Source organism: Polyodon spathula, chromosome 38 (genome assembly GCF_017654505.1).
Source record: "Polyodon spathula isolate WHYD16114869_AA chromosome 38, ASM1765450v1, whole genome shotgun sequence".
In the NCBI taxonomy this organism is placed as follows: domain Eukaryota; kingdom Metazoa; phylum Chordata; class Actinopteri; order Acipenseriformes; family Polyodontidae; genus Polyodon; species Polyodon spathula.
Genome location: NC_054571.1, coordinates 2,472,342 through 2,489,468, shown reverse-complemented (window position 1 = coordinate 2,489,468; position 17,127 = coordinate 2,472,342). Strand labels below are relative to the sequence as shown.

The window sequence follows — 17,127 nt, the reverse complement described above, 5'->3', positions numbered from 1 at the left end:
GAGAGGAGGTCCAGGGGGGGTTGAGGTAGAGGCTAGGGAGGGAGTTGGGTAGAGAGGGAGGAGTTATGAATTTACAGTGGGGACTCCAGGATTTGTTTTGCAGGGTATATGGTCTGGATTGATGATTATTACCCCTGTCTAAGATGGACATGATATTTGAATACACCGCCTCACTGTAGATTTGCGCTTGTATAGAGTAGTTTAGGATCAACTATAAAGGATGGGAAACGACAAAGAGCGAACGAATAACCATTGTGAAAGACGTTTGCAAGTGGAAGTCCTGTTCAGCTCGCCCCCTTTGCTCAAGCATTCAGGGGTTTCTGTACAGATGAAGCAGTCGGGTGAGTTCTTCAATTAGACAGCATCCCTGCTGTTAGGGTAAGGCGTGTCTTGATTGTAATCAGCTTGCTGTGCTGCTGCTGGAGAGATGCTTGTTTCTGTTGTCCAGTTTACTGTATCTGCAGTCGTTTTTTTTTTTTGCCAACCAGAGAGAGGCTTCAGAGATCAAGATTCACCTTCAGCAGCTGCAACAAGCAACAAATCAATAAAACCCAAACGCCATCCACGGGGTGCGCATTTCTGCCATTGCAGTGTACAGAGGGGGTATTGTTATGTAAAATAAATTCAAATACATACAGTGACGTTTAATAAGACAAGCCCCATCTCAAAAATAAATACAATGCGTTTCCAAAGCAGGGCGTGTGAAAGCAGGTCCTGCTGGCGAACGGTTTGGATGGGAGCCTTTCTCCATGCAGGTGGAACGGGCCGTGCTGTGTGATGCACTGCCGTTACAGATGCTGCCCCCTGTCGGCGAGATGAGATGGGGCTGAAAGCTTTACGACCAATGCGGGTGACTTGGCCTTTGCCTGAAAAAAGATTTTAATTGCACTAAAACGACTGAAGTTTGCAAATGTCTTTCTAGATGCAGTTATGTTACTGGGTGTGCATTTTGTAAACGCAATTGAATTGCAATAAGTTACATTTGCTATGGGGTTCCATAGTGTATTTGCATAGTTATATGCCAGTATGGGAATAGAGTACACTTTTTAAATACAGTAAAAAAGAAAATACTAACTAAAAATGACATTAACTTTCCAGCAGGGGGAAGACATTCCCCAGTGCCACAGCTGATGCGGCATTTTAATAGCACACATTACTACACGAGTGAAGATTAAACTGTCCTCTAAGGAGTGCCCCACAATCACGCTGTATACTTACAAAAATGGTTTCAACCCCTTTCCCAGGACCAAGCCAGGCTACCTCTGATAAGAGCCGTGTTGAAATAAGCGTGCTGGTAACGCAGTTCATGGCCTCGCCTCCGCTGGGTGCTGCGGGCTCTGCATTGCAAAGGGCGCTTTCAGTCAGGTGAATCCAACACTGCTGGGATAACACAGGTGATAGGCTGGGCCCCGCGGAGCGCATTACAGCTTGATCTCATTGCTCACACCTGCTTGTTTTTAATTAATATTACTTAAACAACGTGCAAAGTTTGTAACAAAACACTGCCATGTCAAATATATGCATTTAAATTTAACATTTTGTTAAACAACAGAAAATAAATCCACGCCGAGCACCGTCCTGTAACGCAGAAAGTCGGTCACGGGGGTTCAATTTCCCCCGTGAACCGGCCTTCTAGTCTCACACACCCCGCTACAAAGCGCCTTGTTTACCGGCCTGTTTAACATTCATGACGCGGTGAAATCCGCCTCTCTCTGCAACTCGCCCGGAATGCAGCTCAGGAATGCGGTCGCTCTGCATTCGACTGCAACGCACGCATTTATTTTATTTTATTTTCGTGTGTCGGACATGTTATACGCGTAGTGTGGATATCTTATTTTACACGCGTGGAGTTTGGGACACGAGCAAGGAAACAGCATTATCAATTAACTTAGAATAACATTATCACTGCATTCGTAACAGAACAACATTATCACTGCATTCGTAACACAGAACAACATTATCACTGCATTCGTAACAGAACAACATTATCACTGCATTCGTAACAGAACAACATTATCACTGCATTCGTAACAGAACAACATTATCACTGCATTCGTAACAGAACAACATTATCACTGCATTCGTAACAGAACAACATTATCACTGCATTCGTAACAGAACAACATTATCACTGCATTCGTAACAGAACAACATTATCACTGCATTCGTAACAGAACAACATTATCACTGCATTCGTAACAGAACAACATTATCACTGCATTCGTAACACAACAACATTATCACTGCATTCGTAACAGAACAACATTATCACTGCATTCGTAACAGAACAACATTATCACTGCATTCGTAACAGAACAACATTATCACTGCATTCGTAACTCAGAACAACATTATCACTGCATTCGTAACTCAGAACAACATTATCACTGCATTCGTAACAGAACAACATTATCACTGCATTTTTGTTTCGCGGTCGGTGATGATTATTGAACATTATTTTTACTTGAACTGTAATTAACATGTAAATGCAAGCTGAGAAGTTGTAATGTAACGTCTTCTTCGGGTCTTGGCTCGGGTTGACTCGACAGAATTATTTGTTTATGTATTTATTTATTTATACCACGCTTGGTCCTGCGACTGAGTAATAAATAATAAACAAGAACGACATAGCAATTTCTCATTACATTTGCAACAGCGGGTGGGAAACCTTTTTTGTTGGAATACAGAGAATCCTTGTTTAATTAAACAGACACGAACATTTCTAACAAGAAGCGCTGCTGTGTTCCTCTGGGAATCCCGGGATGCTATGTCATTCACTATTGCCTCCCGTGTTGAGAGCGGTTTCCCCCCGGGAGCACAGGACCCCGTCCCGTTCGAGATTAGCACCTCACCCGGGCAGGACGCCGCAGAGCCCGAAGGCAGCGAAGAGGAGGCTCCGGGCCGGTTGTTTGCGGTTCACGGAGAGGATGTCTTTTTGTATCCCATCTCCGACGACTTGGTCTGGATTACCAGGGAACTGAGGACCATTCAAGAGAGACTGCAGCAATTCCGAAAGATCTGCACAGACAGTGATGACGGTTAGTATGCATTTATTTATTTAATTCCTTTGTGTTTATGTATACACACAGAGGACCAAGTCCCTTTCAAACCACTGCTGCTTTAAACTATACTGTACTTAAAAGTGCAGCACAAGATCAGAGGACACAGCTGTGAATTTAACTGTAGACAGACTCAGGACTGAAGGAAGGAGACTTCTTCACACAGAGAGTGGTGAGGGGATGGAATGGGTTACCTAGTCATGTTGCTGAAGGAGACTCTTCTTCACACAGAGAGTGGGGAGGGGATGGAATGGGTTACCTAGTCATGTTGCTGAAGGAGACTCTTCTTCACACAGAGAGTGGGGAGGGGATGGAATGGGTTACCTAGTCATGTTGCTGAAGGAGACTCTTCTTCACACAGAGAGTGGTGAGGGGATGGAATGGGTTACCTAGTCATGTTGCTGAAGGAGACTCTTCTTCACACAGAGAGTGGGGAGGGGATGGAATGGGTTACCTAGTCATGTTGCTGAAGGAGACTCTTCTTCACACAGAGAGTGGTGAGGGGATGGAATGGGTTACCTAGTCATGTTGCTGAAGGAGACTCTTCTTCACACAGAGAGTGGTGAGGGGATGGAATGGGTTACCTAGTCATGTTGCTGAAGGAGACTCTTCTTCACACAGAGAGTGGGGAGGGGATGGAATGGGTTACCTAGTCATGTTGCTGAAGGAGACTCTTCTTCACACAGAGAGTGGTGAGGGGGTGGAATGGGTTACCTAGTCATGTTGCTGAAGGAGACTCTTCTTCACACAGAGAGTGGGGAGGGGATGGAATGGGTTACCTAGTCATGTTGCTGAAGGAGACTCCTCTTCACACATTCCCAGTAGGTTAAGGGATCTTGTTGGTTTCAGGTAATTGTGGAGTAACTCATGTACTGATCTGTTCATGTGTGTTTTCAGTGCCTCTTGCCTGACTTGGTCTTTGTGTTTCAGGGGACTGCTGTCCGTCTCAGGCCCAGGTGGAGCTCTCTCTGCAGGGCTTGTTAAGCTCTCTTGAGCCCCTTCTCCAGAGGTACCCGGCTGTCCACTCCCAGTCCGTCCGTAGAGCCATCGCCGCTGTCCGCGACTCCGCCAACGGTGAGTGTCATCGACACGGGACGACCGGCGCCAAGAAAACACAAGAGCGTGCAAGAGCTGAGACTCGAAACAAGGACTGCAGGCACAGTTCAAGACAAGGACGCATCTCCTGCGTACGCTGCACTGAACGAATCCGTGCGGCCCTTCATACGCCCACAACCCCTCTTGCACTGTGTGTCATTATTTATTTATTTGACGGATGCCTTTATCCAAGGCGACTTACAAGTGTTACAGGGCAGCACAAAGTTACAACGCAAAGCATTACTTAAATACAGTATCGTTTACAGTAAGTGCAAGTTCTACTACTAACATAGAGTATAAGATGCAACAAGTTAGTATTAAAAGGGTTTATATCTATAATCACACAGTAGTACAAGGCGCGTCCTCTGAGGATCCAGTAACATGATGCTGAGGTCAGGTGAGCTCGGTACACAGTAAGGGCAGCACATCCAGGGATCTCTTGCTTGAAACTTGAAGTGGTGGTCTGGCATGTCTTGATTGCCCCTGGCATGATCTTTGTGTTTTTATTGGAAAGGGTTAGGGCTTGGGGCATGTTTTGGGTGTGAGGACACAGTGTAACGTTGTGTTCCAGTTTGACCCGGTTCTGAAGAATCCTGCGCACTGTCGGTTCCGTGTCATCGCTGTAGGAGGTGACAGTTAGCTGTGCCGTGCTCGGTAGCTTTGCGCAAGACTGTGACGTGCAGGTGCGCTGGAAACAGTGAGCGCCATTTCAGTTGTGTGTCCTGGGCAGATATTTGAATACAACGGAAACGCCCAATGTGTGCCCTGGCAATTCCAGGTGACCTGTAATCCAAACTACACTATCAAGATGCAGAAACCACATTTCAGTTAATCTGGAAGTGTCTTTGATAGGTTTTAATTTACATATAAAAAAAACCCAGACTAGACCAGACGTTTTTAACTTGTTACAGATTGTGATCAGTACTAATCTGAACAGAGTCTGCTGTGAACAATCAGAAACATATTAGAAGAGATTTAATAGGAGGAGAAAGTTGATTCTGCAAAATATTTAATTGCTTAAAGGCTCCAGTCAAAAGCAAGGCAAACCAAAGAGAATTGCATAAAACAACATGTACTAGATAGTCTGTGACTGTGACATGCACGGTTTATTCTGAGCAATGTGTCGTCAGCAATGCCACCTCCATAGACTTGGTGGCACAGTGAGGATGATGAGTCAGTCAGGGTGGAATTCTCCTCCCCTGACACTGAGGTAGAGATAAGTGGTTTCAACACACCTGTCTGGACAGGTGAGGACTTGTACAGCTACAATGAATGAAACTGCCAACATTGCATCATCTTATTTTTACAGGACAGGAACATATCTGTGTTTCAACTAGGGTGCCAAATATTAATACCAGTGCGAGCGTTTCTGATTCCTCCGCTAGTGACGGGGGTGTAGGTGAAGCTGTTTCTGTGACACACTACAATGCAAAGAGCTGGGCGTGTAGTTCTGAAAAATCTGCAAGCCGTGATCAATGTGTTTCTAAAAAAAAAAAAATACTATGATGAAATAGGATAATGTGAGACTAACATGTTCCAGTAGATCCGATCTTGTAAGTTCTGTAAAACCACATGTTGGATTTAAATGTGTGAACGGTATGAAGACAAAAGCCTTCGTTTTGAGAGCAAATAGATGTTCCTGATTCTTTCACTTTCAACATTCCTGCTGGTAAAAGGTGCGTCGCACCAGAAGAAGAAACGGCCTCTTTCGCAATTTCAAACCAGTTTAAACACGTTTTCTAACTCTGACTGCTCGGAACTTGATTTCGTGATAATACCAAAACCCGGAGACAAAAATGTGGACTGTGTGCGTTCCCCAGCAGCACGTAATAACTCCTAACCGAGACTAATGTGCGTGGCCTGTGTTGCCACACAGCGGTGAATGCGTTTCACACTTTGAGGCACACTTACTCAGGTGGTGCAGCTGCTCAACTGATAATTTCTATCTGATTAAAACGTGGCTCACTGGACTGTGTCCTGCCTTCTCTTCAGCACACTTCTGAAGACCATCAGCAGTTCACACTCGCACTGTGACATCTAACCGCAGGGACTGTGCTGCTCTTTTACACTGGAGCGCAGACATTAAGATGAAGGTGCTTCTGAATTGATGCAGAACTTGTCTGAAATCCCTGACTGTTTAAATTATTAATAAACGTATTCATTGATAAGTATATTGTAATATTCGTTCATGCTCCAAAAATTAGAGAGCGTACATCAAAATGAGAATCTCCCTAGTCTGTAATGCATACACATTTATCCACTGGAGCTACAGTATATAACCTGTGTGAGAGGGGTGTGCAACTATTCAGCAACCATCCCTAGAAAGCAACTGTGGCCCTGGGACTTCACAGGGGTGTGAGGATGGGCTCCCGCACGACTGGGTCATTCCTCAGTGGCTGCGTTGAGCAAGACGCCGGTCTCCTGTTCCTGAGGTGGCCGTGTTTCCAGGCCATGTGCCTACCACACAGGAAAGGATGTGCTTTCCACTGCTGCCCTTGAAACACCCTGGATTGAAGTGTAAGATAACCGAGAACCAAAAGCTCTTCAGAAAATGGGCACCAGTGTCAGTGCTGTGAGTGGAGGGGTGTTTGAACCCTGATTCTGGAGAGCCACAGGGTCTTCTCATTTAATCGGTCAACTCTAACAGTTATCCGTTTAGCCTTCAATGATTCAGATACCGAGTAAACCCACCAGACTGCGGCTCTCCGGGACCAGGGCTGGCCACCCCTGTGCTTGTAGGAGGACGGACAGGGATGATTTTGCCGGTGCTAGTAAGATGGAAGAAAATCTGAATTTAAAGTCTTGGTGAGTACTGAAGAGTCCCGCTGTGAAATTCCTGAATGGCTGTGTTATCCTGGTAGAAATGTACCCTGCAGAAGATTGATCGCAGTCTGCCCCGGTAGCTGAAGACACGAAACTCTGAAAATCAGGGCTGTACCGCTGCTGAAGAAGAGAGAGAGAACTTCCTGTTTCACTTGAGGAAGTGCTGTGGTCGACCTGGTAGCTGCAGCGTCTGTGGTCAGGTGCACAATAACAGCGAGCTCTCTCGCTCGTCTCTCTCGCTTGGAAGACAAACCTTTCTGATCCGTCAAGTTCTGTTGCTGCGGATCTCGCAAGGAGCTGAGCGGGAGGTCAGAAGGAGGAATCTGAGATCGAGGGCGGTGGAGAAATACAGAAGTGCCTGATGGCGTAGCCAGGGACGTTGAGTTGAGAGCAGAGATCACAAGGGCCTGCTGAACTGCTCTGGGCCGAGTAAGGGGGAGAGAGAGAGAGAGAGAGAGAGAGAGAGAGAGAGAGATGGAGGATTCTGAAGGTAAGAACGTTTTGAAGTTTGTTTGTTGCTGCAGTATCTGTGTGGGTCGGGCCGTTACAAAACCACAGGCCCGGGGTTAATTCTTATTAATTACAATTAATTATAATTATGCTGCAGTACAATTACACTCAAAATTAACATAAACCGCTCCATACCTTAACATGTCTATTCTACCAGCAGTGATCGCAGGTACAAATACAGAAACATACTACTGAAGGGTTCTTTTTAAACGAGTGGGGTCACTGAAAATGGGTGAAAGTTTGAGAAGAATGTTTTGCTCAGTGTAAAACGCAACATTACTGTGAAAGCTTGGAAAGGCGTGTGATTGAACTTGACGGATCGATGATCTGGTCATTACAATTACGCAGGTGTGCCACGGTCCAACTACAGTTACATTGTCATTGCAGTTCGTTACAAGTGACCCGATTCCACTGCACTTGAGCCCGGGTCTGCTGAGCAGGGTTTTGTCGTGATTCAGTCACAGATACACAGACCAGTCCATTAGCAGCACTGGTTCTTCAGCGCTGTGTATTCAAACACTGCAGAAAGGACCACGATCGGGCTCGAAGTTCACGTGTGCAGGTGTCCCCTGAGAACCACACCCAGATGGGCAGTTTGTGACAAAGCCCAGGGCTAAAGGTTTTGAGCTCCGAGCTAATCCTCAACCTTTTCTTTTATCTTAGAATTCTTCCACTTCTTCATCCAATCAATCATGAATCTAAACTTAGTAGAAACACAAAGACCAAAGTTTCTGTTTGTGCATTTACTGATAACTTGGCAAATGTGTGTTCTACAGAAATGTGATTGTTAGTAATTGTATAGAGGTTTGTAAATGAGTGTACCAAAGACATGCTGTGCAGACAAAACCAATACATTGAGGGTAAACACAATGTCAACTCTGGTCACTGTTTGAGACTTGGGTCAGAATCAAGTAACACGATCTGAGTGAAGAGAGATTCAGGACAGTGGAGTCTCTTTGATCTCAGAGAGAGAAAACAAGAGTTTCAAGAGCCGTCTCATTGTACTAGCATTGATGAGCCCAGTAGTGTTTGAACCCTTTCTCTCCTTTAATAAGAAGTTAATGCTGAGTTACTTGGAGAGTTATTCACTATAATTTAGTGCCATGTTGTACATTTATTCAACAGGAAATAATTTTTACATTTGTTAGTATTATTGAAAAGGGGAAACTTATTTAGATGCAGTTAAATGAGATTAGTAATTAGTTGATGACACGCACAAATACGCACGCACACACTTAGAGGGTGACGTAGTCACTGTACTTGGCAAAAATAGGCCTCGAGGCCTGAGAAGAGTCAGATTGATGTAGCAGCAGGATGTGGTTGACCTAAATCGAGCCTCTCTCTGTCTCTCTCGAAACGCTGTGCACAACAACTGGGGATTGCTGTGTGTTTTTTGTTGTTTTTGTTCCTTTGTTTTGATATTTAGTGTTTTGCTGAAAACAGTCAGTCTTGTCAGGAGCTTGGTGATGTAATATCTAGAGACCGGCTTCTCCCTGGTGATGGAAGGATCTTCTTCAATAGAAGTTATTGCGTCTCTGATTCTCTGGTAGTGTGTGGACCCCGGCTGTCTGCCTGTGCAGTCTTCACTCTGTAGTTCCACTTCCAGTTTTACATGCATCCAGGGAACAGCAGTTGTGATGAAACTTGCTTTGGTCCTTATTTAGAACAAGTTAATATGAACCGTGCTTTAAAAAAGACCTTGCAGAGTGGAGTGCAAGATTGTACTGCAGGGCACATAAAACCACAGCCTCGCCCACTGCAAAAACTGAACAGAAAGACTGAGTGTGAAGCGTGAAGAACCGTCCGTCTCTGAGTGGACACGGCGTCTGTGTGCCTGTGTTTGAGGAGCTGTCTCTGAGTGGACACGGCGTCTGTGTGCCTGTGTTTGAGGAGCTGTCTCTGAGTGGACACGGCGTCTGTGTGCCTGTGTTTGAGGAGCTGTCTCTGAGTGGACACGGCGTCTGTGTGCCTGTGTTTGAGGAGCTGTCTCTGAGTGGACACGGCGTCTGTGTGCCTGTGTTTGAGGAGCTGTCTCTGCGTGGACACGGCGTCTGTGTGCCTGTGTTTGAGGAGCTGTCTCTGCGTGGACACGGCGTCTGTGTGCCTGTGTTTGAGGAGCTGTCTCTGAGTGGACACGGCGTCTGTGTGCCTGTGTTTGAGGAGCTGTCTCTGAGTGGACACGGCGTCTGTGTGCCTGTGTTTGAGGAGCTGTCTCTGAGTGGACACGGCGTCTGTGTGCCTGTGTTTGAGGAGCTGTCTCTGTCTCTGCGTCTGTGTGCCTGTGTTTGAGGAGCTGTCTCTGCGTGGACGGCGTCTGTGTGCCTGTGTTTGAGGAGCTGTCTCTGAGTGGACACGGCGTCTGTGTGCCTGTGTTTGAGGAGCTGTCTCTGCACGTGGACACGGCGTCTGTGTGCCTGTGTTTGAGGAGCTGTCTCTGAGTGGACACGGCGTCTGTGTGCCTGTGTTTGAGGAGCTGTCTCTGAGTGGACACGGCGTCTGTGTGCCTGTGTTTGAGGAGCTGTCTCTGAGTGGACGCGGCGTCTGTGTGCCTGTGTTTGAGGAGCTGTCTCTGAGTGGACACGGCGTCTGTGTGCCTGTGTTTGAGTAGCTGTCTCTGCGTGGACACGGCGTCTGTGTGCCTGTGTTTGAGGAGCTGTCTCTGCGTGGACACGGCGTCTGTGTGCCTGTGTTTGAGGAGCTGTCTCTGCACGGCGTCTGTGTGCCTGTGTTTGAGGAGCTGTCTCTGAGTGGACACGGCGTCTGTGTGCCTGTGTTTGAGGAGCTGTCTCTGAGTGGACACGGCGTCTGTGTGCCTGTGTTTGAGGAGCTGTCTCTGAGTGGACACGGCGTCTGTGTGCCTGTGTTTGAGGAGCTGTCTCTGAGTGGACGCGGCGTCTGTGTGCCTGTGTTTGAGGAGCTGGACGCGGCGTCTGTGTGCCTGTGTTTGAGGAGCTGTCTCTGCGTGGACGCGGCGTCTGTGTGCCTGTGTTTGAGGAGCTGTCTCTGAGTGGACGCGGCGTCTGTGTGCCTGTGTTTGAGGAGCTGTCTCTGCGTGGACACGGCGTCTGTGTGCCTGCATGCTGTTTGAGTAGCCCTGTCACTGTGAAACTGCATTTCAGAGACACTTCTGAGAAATACAGTGTGTGTTAACGACTAGCAGCAGAAACATCCTCTTCCTAGTGATGATAGGTATTGCAGTCCCTCTGCTCCCTGGGGTAGGTCAGTTCATATCATACAGTAGATACTGAATCTACAGCTCCAGACAAAAGTTTAGAATTTTAGGGTTGAGACATAATTTAAAAAAACTATATGAACATAATTTAGATATTTTATTTAACATCATGTAATCAAAGAAACTGCAAAATGGTTTCGCATGTGTCTAACGGAAGCCATAATAGTAGCACAGTATTTCACACTGGATTTCAATTTGTCAGTTTCCTGTATGGGGAAAACTACAAAGCGGTGTGTAATTCAATATGCTAACTTAACATTCTTCTGCAGGTTTATTGAGCATATTTCTGAGTTAATTTTGTATAGGGGGGGATGTGAAGCTTGTGAGCAGGAAGCAATGTGGCTTTATTAGCATTGCTGCGTCCCACACAGAGCCTGCTGTGATCTCAGAGATCAGGCTCCAAGCAGCCACAGCTTCTATATCCAGCACTTTCTTTGAAATATCTGCTGTTGATAATGTTGCCAGTGCAATAATAGGCAGGGAAGGGCTTCTTTAAAACCACACTTAGCGCTCGGGGAAGAGGCAGAATCGAACAGAGCTGAAAATAAACTTTTAAACGTTCTGCGTCTAAAAGAAATCGCTTTGCTTCGCGGACGAACGTGATCGGCACGCGCGAGGGCCCCCACCTAGCAAGAAGCAGCTGCACGTTCTCCTCTTCTCTCCTGGAGTATAATGTTAACGCATTGCCTTTAGTGTTTGCTTCAAAGCTCTTGTATTTTCATCATTTCAGACAGCGCTGTCAAATAAAAGCCCCCTTCTGTTCACCCAGTAGCCGTGCTTGGAAGAGGGGACTTTTATTTCAGCACGCCAGAGGAAGTGTGCCAGCACCACAGCCAGCGATAGTTGTTATTGTTCTCTTGATAAGTTTTATCCAGGCAGATCAGAGAGAGAGGAAGCCCCGCCTACTAGGTAACTAAAAGTGGTTTCCGTAGTAACAATGCATGTGGTTGCAGTCTGGCGGAGTCTTGTGCTTGCTTCTTGATTGTGCAATCCCTTCATGTGAGTCCTGTTTGCACTGCAGCTGTGCTGCAGCTCACAGAACATGCAGCCCTCGTCCGGAGTCTAGCTGGAGAAGCAGCAGCTCACAGTGCAGTGTTTAGCATCCTGTTCAGAAAGGATCTCCCGCACTTTCACACACGCTGCAGGGATGGAAACAACACTCCAGCTGCATAGCACTTTCACCCATTCCAGGTATTATCAGGGGCTTGATTATCCCCAGTGTGAAGCTAACAAGCTGGGGGGGTGTCTTATTAAACTCACAGTAGAACCAGGAGTGGATCCCATTGCTGTGCAACGGGAGCCTTCTTTCCATCCCTTCACTGTCCAGCTGTCAGCTCTGCCAGGCACGTCCGCTCTTCGTTTATACAGAGCAGAGAGGAGAGGTCCCACTGCCACACTAATGGAACAAGGAAGGCTGTTGAGTTGTTTAGGGTTCTCCAACCAAGCTCCAAGCCAGGTTATAGCAATCTAAACAGGAGCACCACTAGAGAGCTACAGAGAAGGCAGGTAATAAGATATGAAACTGGTTGGAATTATATATGATATTCTAGATCCCTTTTAAAGTATGCAGTGTTTTTGAGTCTTGTATGTATTTGTTTATTTTTCTTTCCCTGCTTTCCAGAGCTGAATTGTGAAGCCAGAGGCAAGGAGAAATGCAAGAGATACAGCGAGATCTTCAGAGATTTCGACGCCCTGGAGATCTCCATTGGGAACTCGTATGTCGCCCGTTCTCTCCTCCACCACAGCCTCTATTCACACTGCAGTGTCATACTGACTTGTGAAAGAGCTAGCGCTCTAATTCCCGAGCCCTGGCTTCCAGTTTGCCTGCTCAGGGCACAAATGCCATGGGTTTGTTCAGCAGTCCCATTCTGGACCGTGCACATGGGTGAAATCCACATCACAAAGCGAGCACAGCCAGAAATATGAATATAACATTTAGTACTAAATCCAGTGTTCTCTTTTGGAAATGTTTGTTTGTGTGTGTATTTATTAATCGGGCTGGTTTATTAATTGCTTTACTGCAGAGACTAATGGACTCATTCTGTGTCTCTGTCTGTCCTTGCCGCAGGGTGGTGGACACACTTCTGGGGGACGCTGACACCCAGTCAATATCCACGACGGCCTCCTTGGAGACGCAGGACACAGACGAGCTGCCAGTAAGACTCCGCTCTCACTCCCTGTAGCTCTGTCTGCCAGATAGGAGCTCAATTCAGAGAGCTCTGCCCAGGTTTACAGCCCAGTCCTGATAGGAGCTCAATTCAGAGAGCTCTGCCCAGGTTTACAGCCCAGTCCTGATAGGAGCTCAATTCAGAGAGCTCTGCCCAGGCTTACAGCCCAGTCCTGATGGGAGCTCAATTCAGAGAGCTCTGCCCAGGCTTACAGCCCAGTCCTGATGGGAACTCAATTCAGAGAGCTCTGCCCAGGTTTACAGCCCAGTCCTGATAGGAGCTCAATTCAGAGAGCTCTGCCCAGGTTTACAGCCCAGTCCTGATGGGAGCTCAATTCAGAGAGCTCTGCCCAGGTTTACAGCCCAGTCCTGATAGGAGCTCAATTCAGAGAGCTCTGCCCAGGTTTACAGCCCAGTCCTGATAGGAGCTCAATTCAGAGAGCTCTGCCCAGGTTTACAGCCCAGTCCTGATAGGAGCTCAATTCAGAGAGCTCTGCCCAGGCTTACAGCCCAGTCCTGATAGGAGCTCAATTCAGAGAGCTCTGCCCAGGTTTACAGCCCAGTCCTGATAGGACCTCAATTCAGAGAGCTCTGCCCAGGTTTACAGCCCAGTCCTGATAGGACCTCAATTCAGAGAGCTCTGCCCAGGTTTACAGCCCAGTCCTGATAGGAGCTCAATTCAGAGATCCAGATTCAGAGCAGGATTGTGAGTGCATGCAGGCAAGGCTAAGGCAAAACTCTCGGTGGAATTAGGTTTTAGAAATGACCACCAGGGGGTGTGCAGCTGTACTTCCTGCCTCCTCTGCAAGTGTGTGACTAGTAGTCAATGGAGCATGTTTTAAGAAAGCCCACTCCGTGGCGTATCGCATATATACTTGCAGCCTGTGCAGTGTATCTTATTGCTCAGCCCCGCTGTGCTGTCGGACCTGTCTGTGTCTCCCCGTCTTTCCCTGCTGTAACTGCCCCCCCTGTTGTGTTGATCCCTGCAGTCCGATGAAGGTTTCTGTGTGGAGTACAGGAGAGACTCTGAGGACAAGGAACTGTCTATCATTACAGGTGAGTCATTACCTGCACCTTAATAACAAGGAGCACTAGTCAAAATCTCCATTCACTGCACCTTAATAACAAGGAGCACTAGTCAAAATCTCCATTCACTGCACCTTGATAACAATGCGTTGAACAGTGATGAAGACGCCAGTGGAGTCCAGAGAGTGAGAGAGAATATAGACGAGGTGCTGTCATAGTCAGAGAGGGAGGGAACAGGGAGAAAGTAGGGAAGAGGAGGAGAGGGAGGTGCTTAAATAGTTTATTTTTTACATGTCAAAAAGATTTCAAAACTGACTTGTATGCTTTATTGATTTGAATTGATTCTGCGATCCTTTTATTTTATACAAACCTACACTTTGGGATGCACGGCAGCCCTGATTTCTTGGTCAGATCAACGAAGCAGGATTCTATAGAGAAGGCAAATTGTTTCGGTGCGAACCTGATGCGGTAGTTTTCTTTCTTTTAGCACAGAAAGCTATCCCGAGGTCCGTGTCGGTAAGTGTCGATGCTGTGAAGTACATGGAGCTGAGCTCAGATGTGTAATACTGGAGCGATGCAGTTCAGTGTGGAGTTCTTTTTTTCTTTTCTGTGTTGGAGTCTGGGTTCGAGAAGGGCTGGGGGCGGAAGCTCATGATTTTGGGGGGAGCGTGTGGCGTCCCCCCTGTGGTCACGCCTGTCTCTGCTCTCTCAGCTCAGAATGCCGACGCTGCTTTGCTGCGCAGCGAGGGGGGCGTGGAGACCGCGCTGCTCTACGCCAAGCTGTGGTGCAAATATGCTAAGGAGCTGCTTGCCTGGATGGAGAGGAGACTCAGTCTGGGTGAGTAGCACTGGGCTTTCCTGTGGGGAGGATACCCTTATAAAAGCAGGGCACAGTTTAATAAAGCACTTTGAAAGCATGGTAAAGCATCGGCAAGTATTGTAAAGTATAACAAGGAATGGTAAAGCTCATCAAGAAACTTGGCAAACCAGGGTAAACTCTAGTAAAGGCAGAGGAAAAGCAGGGGGGAAAACCTGCAAAAAATACTGTGCAAAAATACTACTTTCATAAGGGTAGCTTACTGGTTTCAATGGGGTTTCTCCGCTTGGATCAAAACCAGAGAATATGATCTGTACCTGTTTGGCGTCTATGCTGAGGTGTGTGTATCCAGTTTCAATGTGATTTCAGGAGTCGTGGTTGCTGTTTGGAGTAACGTCCGGTTCCTTGCAGAGTGTTAAGGGTCTCAATTCAAACACTCTGCACTGGGGAAAATATATAGGATACAAGTACACAAAATAAAAAGAAACCCCAAACGCCTTCGCTCCTCGAAAAGCAGTCGTGCTGTCTGGATTATGATGAATGTCTGGATTATGATGAATGTCTGGATTATACTGAGTTGGATTATGCCGGAGAGTTCTGGCTGTCTTCGCTGGGGTTTCTGGAGTGAGTGTTTTATTGGCTCTGGCACTCCAGGTGTTCGGGAGGCAGAGTCTGTTTCTCCTGATCGCGCTACAGTGCACCCCCCCCCACCCCCCCTCCCACCCCTGGTAGGCAGACTTGTAAGGGTTTTGAAGACTCAGTCTAGCGAGCAGCGGCAAGGTTTGGTTTCCTTATAGTAGGGATTGATGAGTTTCGTCACCAGCTGACCCGTTCCTACCATTAGGGGCGCTCTACCACAGTTATCACACTGTTTATATGATTTTTTTTTTTGATTTTTTTTTTTCAGAATTGGATTTTGCCAAAAATATCATTAGAACTGCTGAGGCCGCCAAGTCATCTGTTGCTTCACAGGTAACAGAGAGACCACACAGACTCCAACAGCCCTCCACGCTGTCACACTGTACCAGCAGAGAGACCATCCTCACCCTGAACACCACACAGACTCCAACAGCCCTCCACACTGTCACTGTCACACTCTACCAGCAGAGACCATCCTCACCCTGAACACCACACAGACTCCAACAGCCCTCCACACTGTCACACTGTACCAGCAGAGACCATCCTCACCCTGAACACCACACAGACTCCAACAGCCCTCCACACTGTCACTGTCACACTGTACCAGCAGAGAGATCATCCTCACCCTGAACACCACACAGACTCCAACAGCCCTCCACACTGTCACTGTCACACTCTACCAGCAGAGACCATCCTCACCCTGAACACCACACAGACTCCAACAGCCCTCCACACTGTCACTGTCACACTCTACCAGCAGAGAGACCATCCTCACCCTGAACACCACACAGACTCCAACAGCCCTCCACACTGTCACACTCTACCAGCAGAGACCATCCTCACCCTGAACACCACACAGACTCCAACACCCTCCACACTGTCACCACCAGCAGAGACCATCCTCACCCTGAACACCACACAGACTCCAACAGCCCTCCACACTGTCACTGTCACACTCTACCAGCAGAGACCATCCTCACCCTGAACACCACACAGACTCCAACAGCCCTCCACACTGTCACTGTCACCCTCTACCAGCAGAGACCATCCTCACCCTGAACACCACACAGACTCCAACAGCCCTCCACACTGTCACACTGTACCAGCAGAGACCATCCTCACCCTGAACACCACACAGACTCCAACAGCCCTCCACACTGTCACTGTCACACTCTACCAGCAGAGACCATCCTCACCCTGAACACCACACAGACTCCAACAGCCCTCCACACTGTCACTGTCACACTCTACCAGCAGAGACCATCCTCACCCTGAACACCACACAGACTCCAACAGCCCTCCACACTGTCACACTGTACCAGCAGAGACCATCCTCACCCTGAACACCACACAGACTCCAGCCCTCCACACTGTCAGAACACTGAACCAGCAGAGACCATCCTCACCCTGAACACCACACAGACTCCAACAGCCCTCCAGTGCACTGTCACACTGCAGGGACCATCCTCACCCTGAACACCACACAGACTCCAACAGCTCCACACTGTACCAGCAGAGACCACCCCTCACCCTGAACACCACACAGACTCCAACAGCCCTCCACCACTGTCACACTGTACCAGCAGAGGTCCTCACCCTGAACACCACACAGACTCCAACAGCCCTCCACACTGTCACACTGTACCAGCAGAGAGACCATCCTCACCCTGAACACCACACAGACTCCAACAGCCCTCCAGTCACTGTCACACTGGCCAGCAGAGACCATCCTCACCCTGAACACCACACAGACTCCAAC

The 17,127-nt window shown here is 47.7% G+C and overlaps 1 protein-coding gene across 1 annotated transcript; it reads left to right on the top strand.

Moving 5' to 3' along the window:
* Positions 1 to 2,767: 2,767 nt before the first annotated feature.
* On the top strand, positions 2,768 to 16,222 carry LOC121304602 (rho GTPase-activating protein 29-like). The gene is made up of 7 exons (XM_041235826.1): positions 2,768 to 3,038; positions 3,990 to 4,133; positions 12,341 to 12,434; positions 12,788 to 12,875; positions 13,876 to 13,942; positions 14,625 to 14,750; positions 15,637 to 16,222. The coding sequence occupies exons 1-7, from the start codon at positions 2,768 to 2,770 to the stop codon at positions 15,852 to 15,854; spliced, it is 1,008 nt and encodes a 335-aa protein (XP_041091760.1). The 3' UTR covers positions 15,855 to 16,222.
* Positions 16,223 to 17,127: the final 905 nt, after the last annotated feature.

Bases quoted from the DNA above. Each gene is read 5' to 3' on its own strand.
- LOC121304602 (XM_041235826.1), top strand. From the start codon at position 2,768: ATGTCATTCACTATTGCCTCCCGTGTTGAGAGCGGTTTCCCCCCGGGA. The intron at 4,134-12,340 runs GTGAGTGTCATC...CCTGCTTTCCAG, and splicing joins TGTCCGCGACTCCGCCAACG to AGCTGAATTGTGAAGCCAGA. The intron at 14,751-15,636 runs GTGAGTAGCACT...TTTTTTTTTCAG, and splicing joins GGAGAGGAGACTCAGTCTGG to AATTGGATTTTGCCAAAAAT.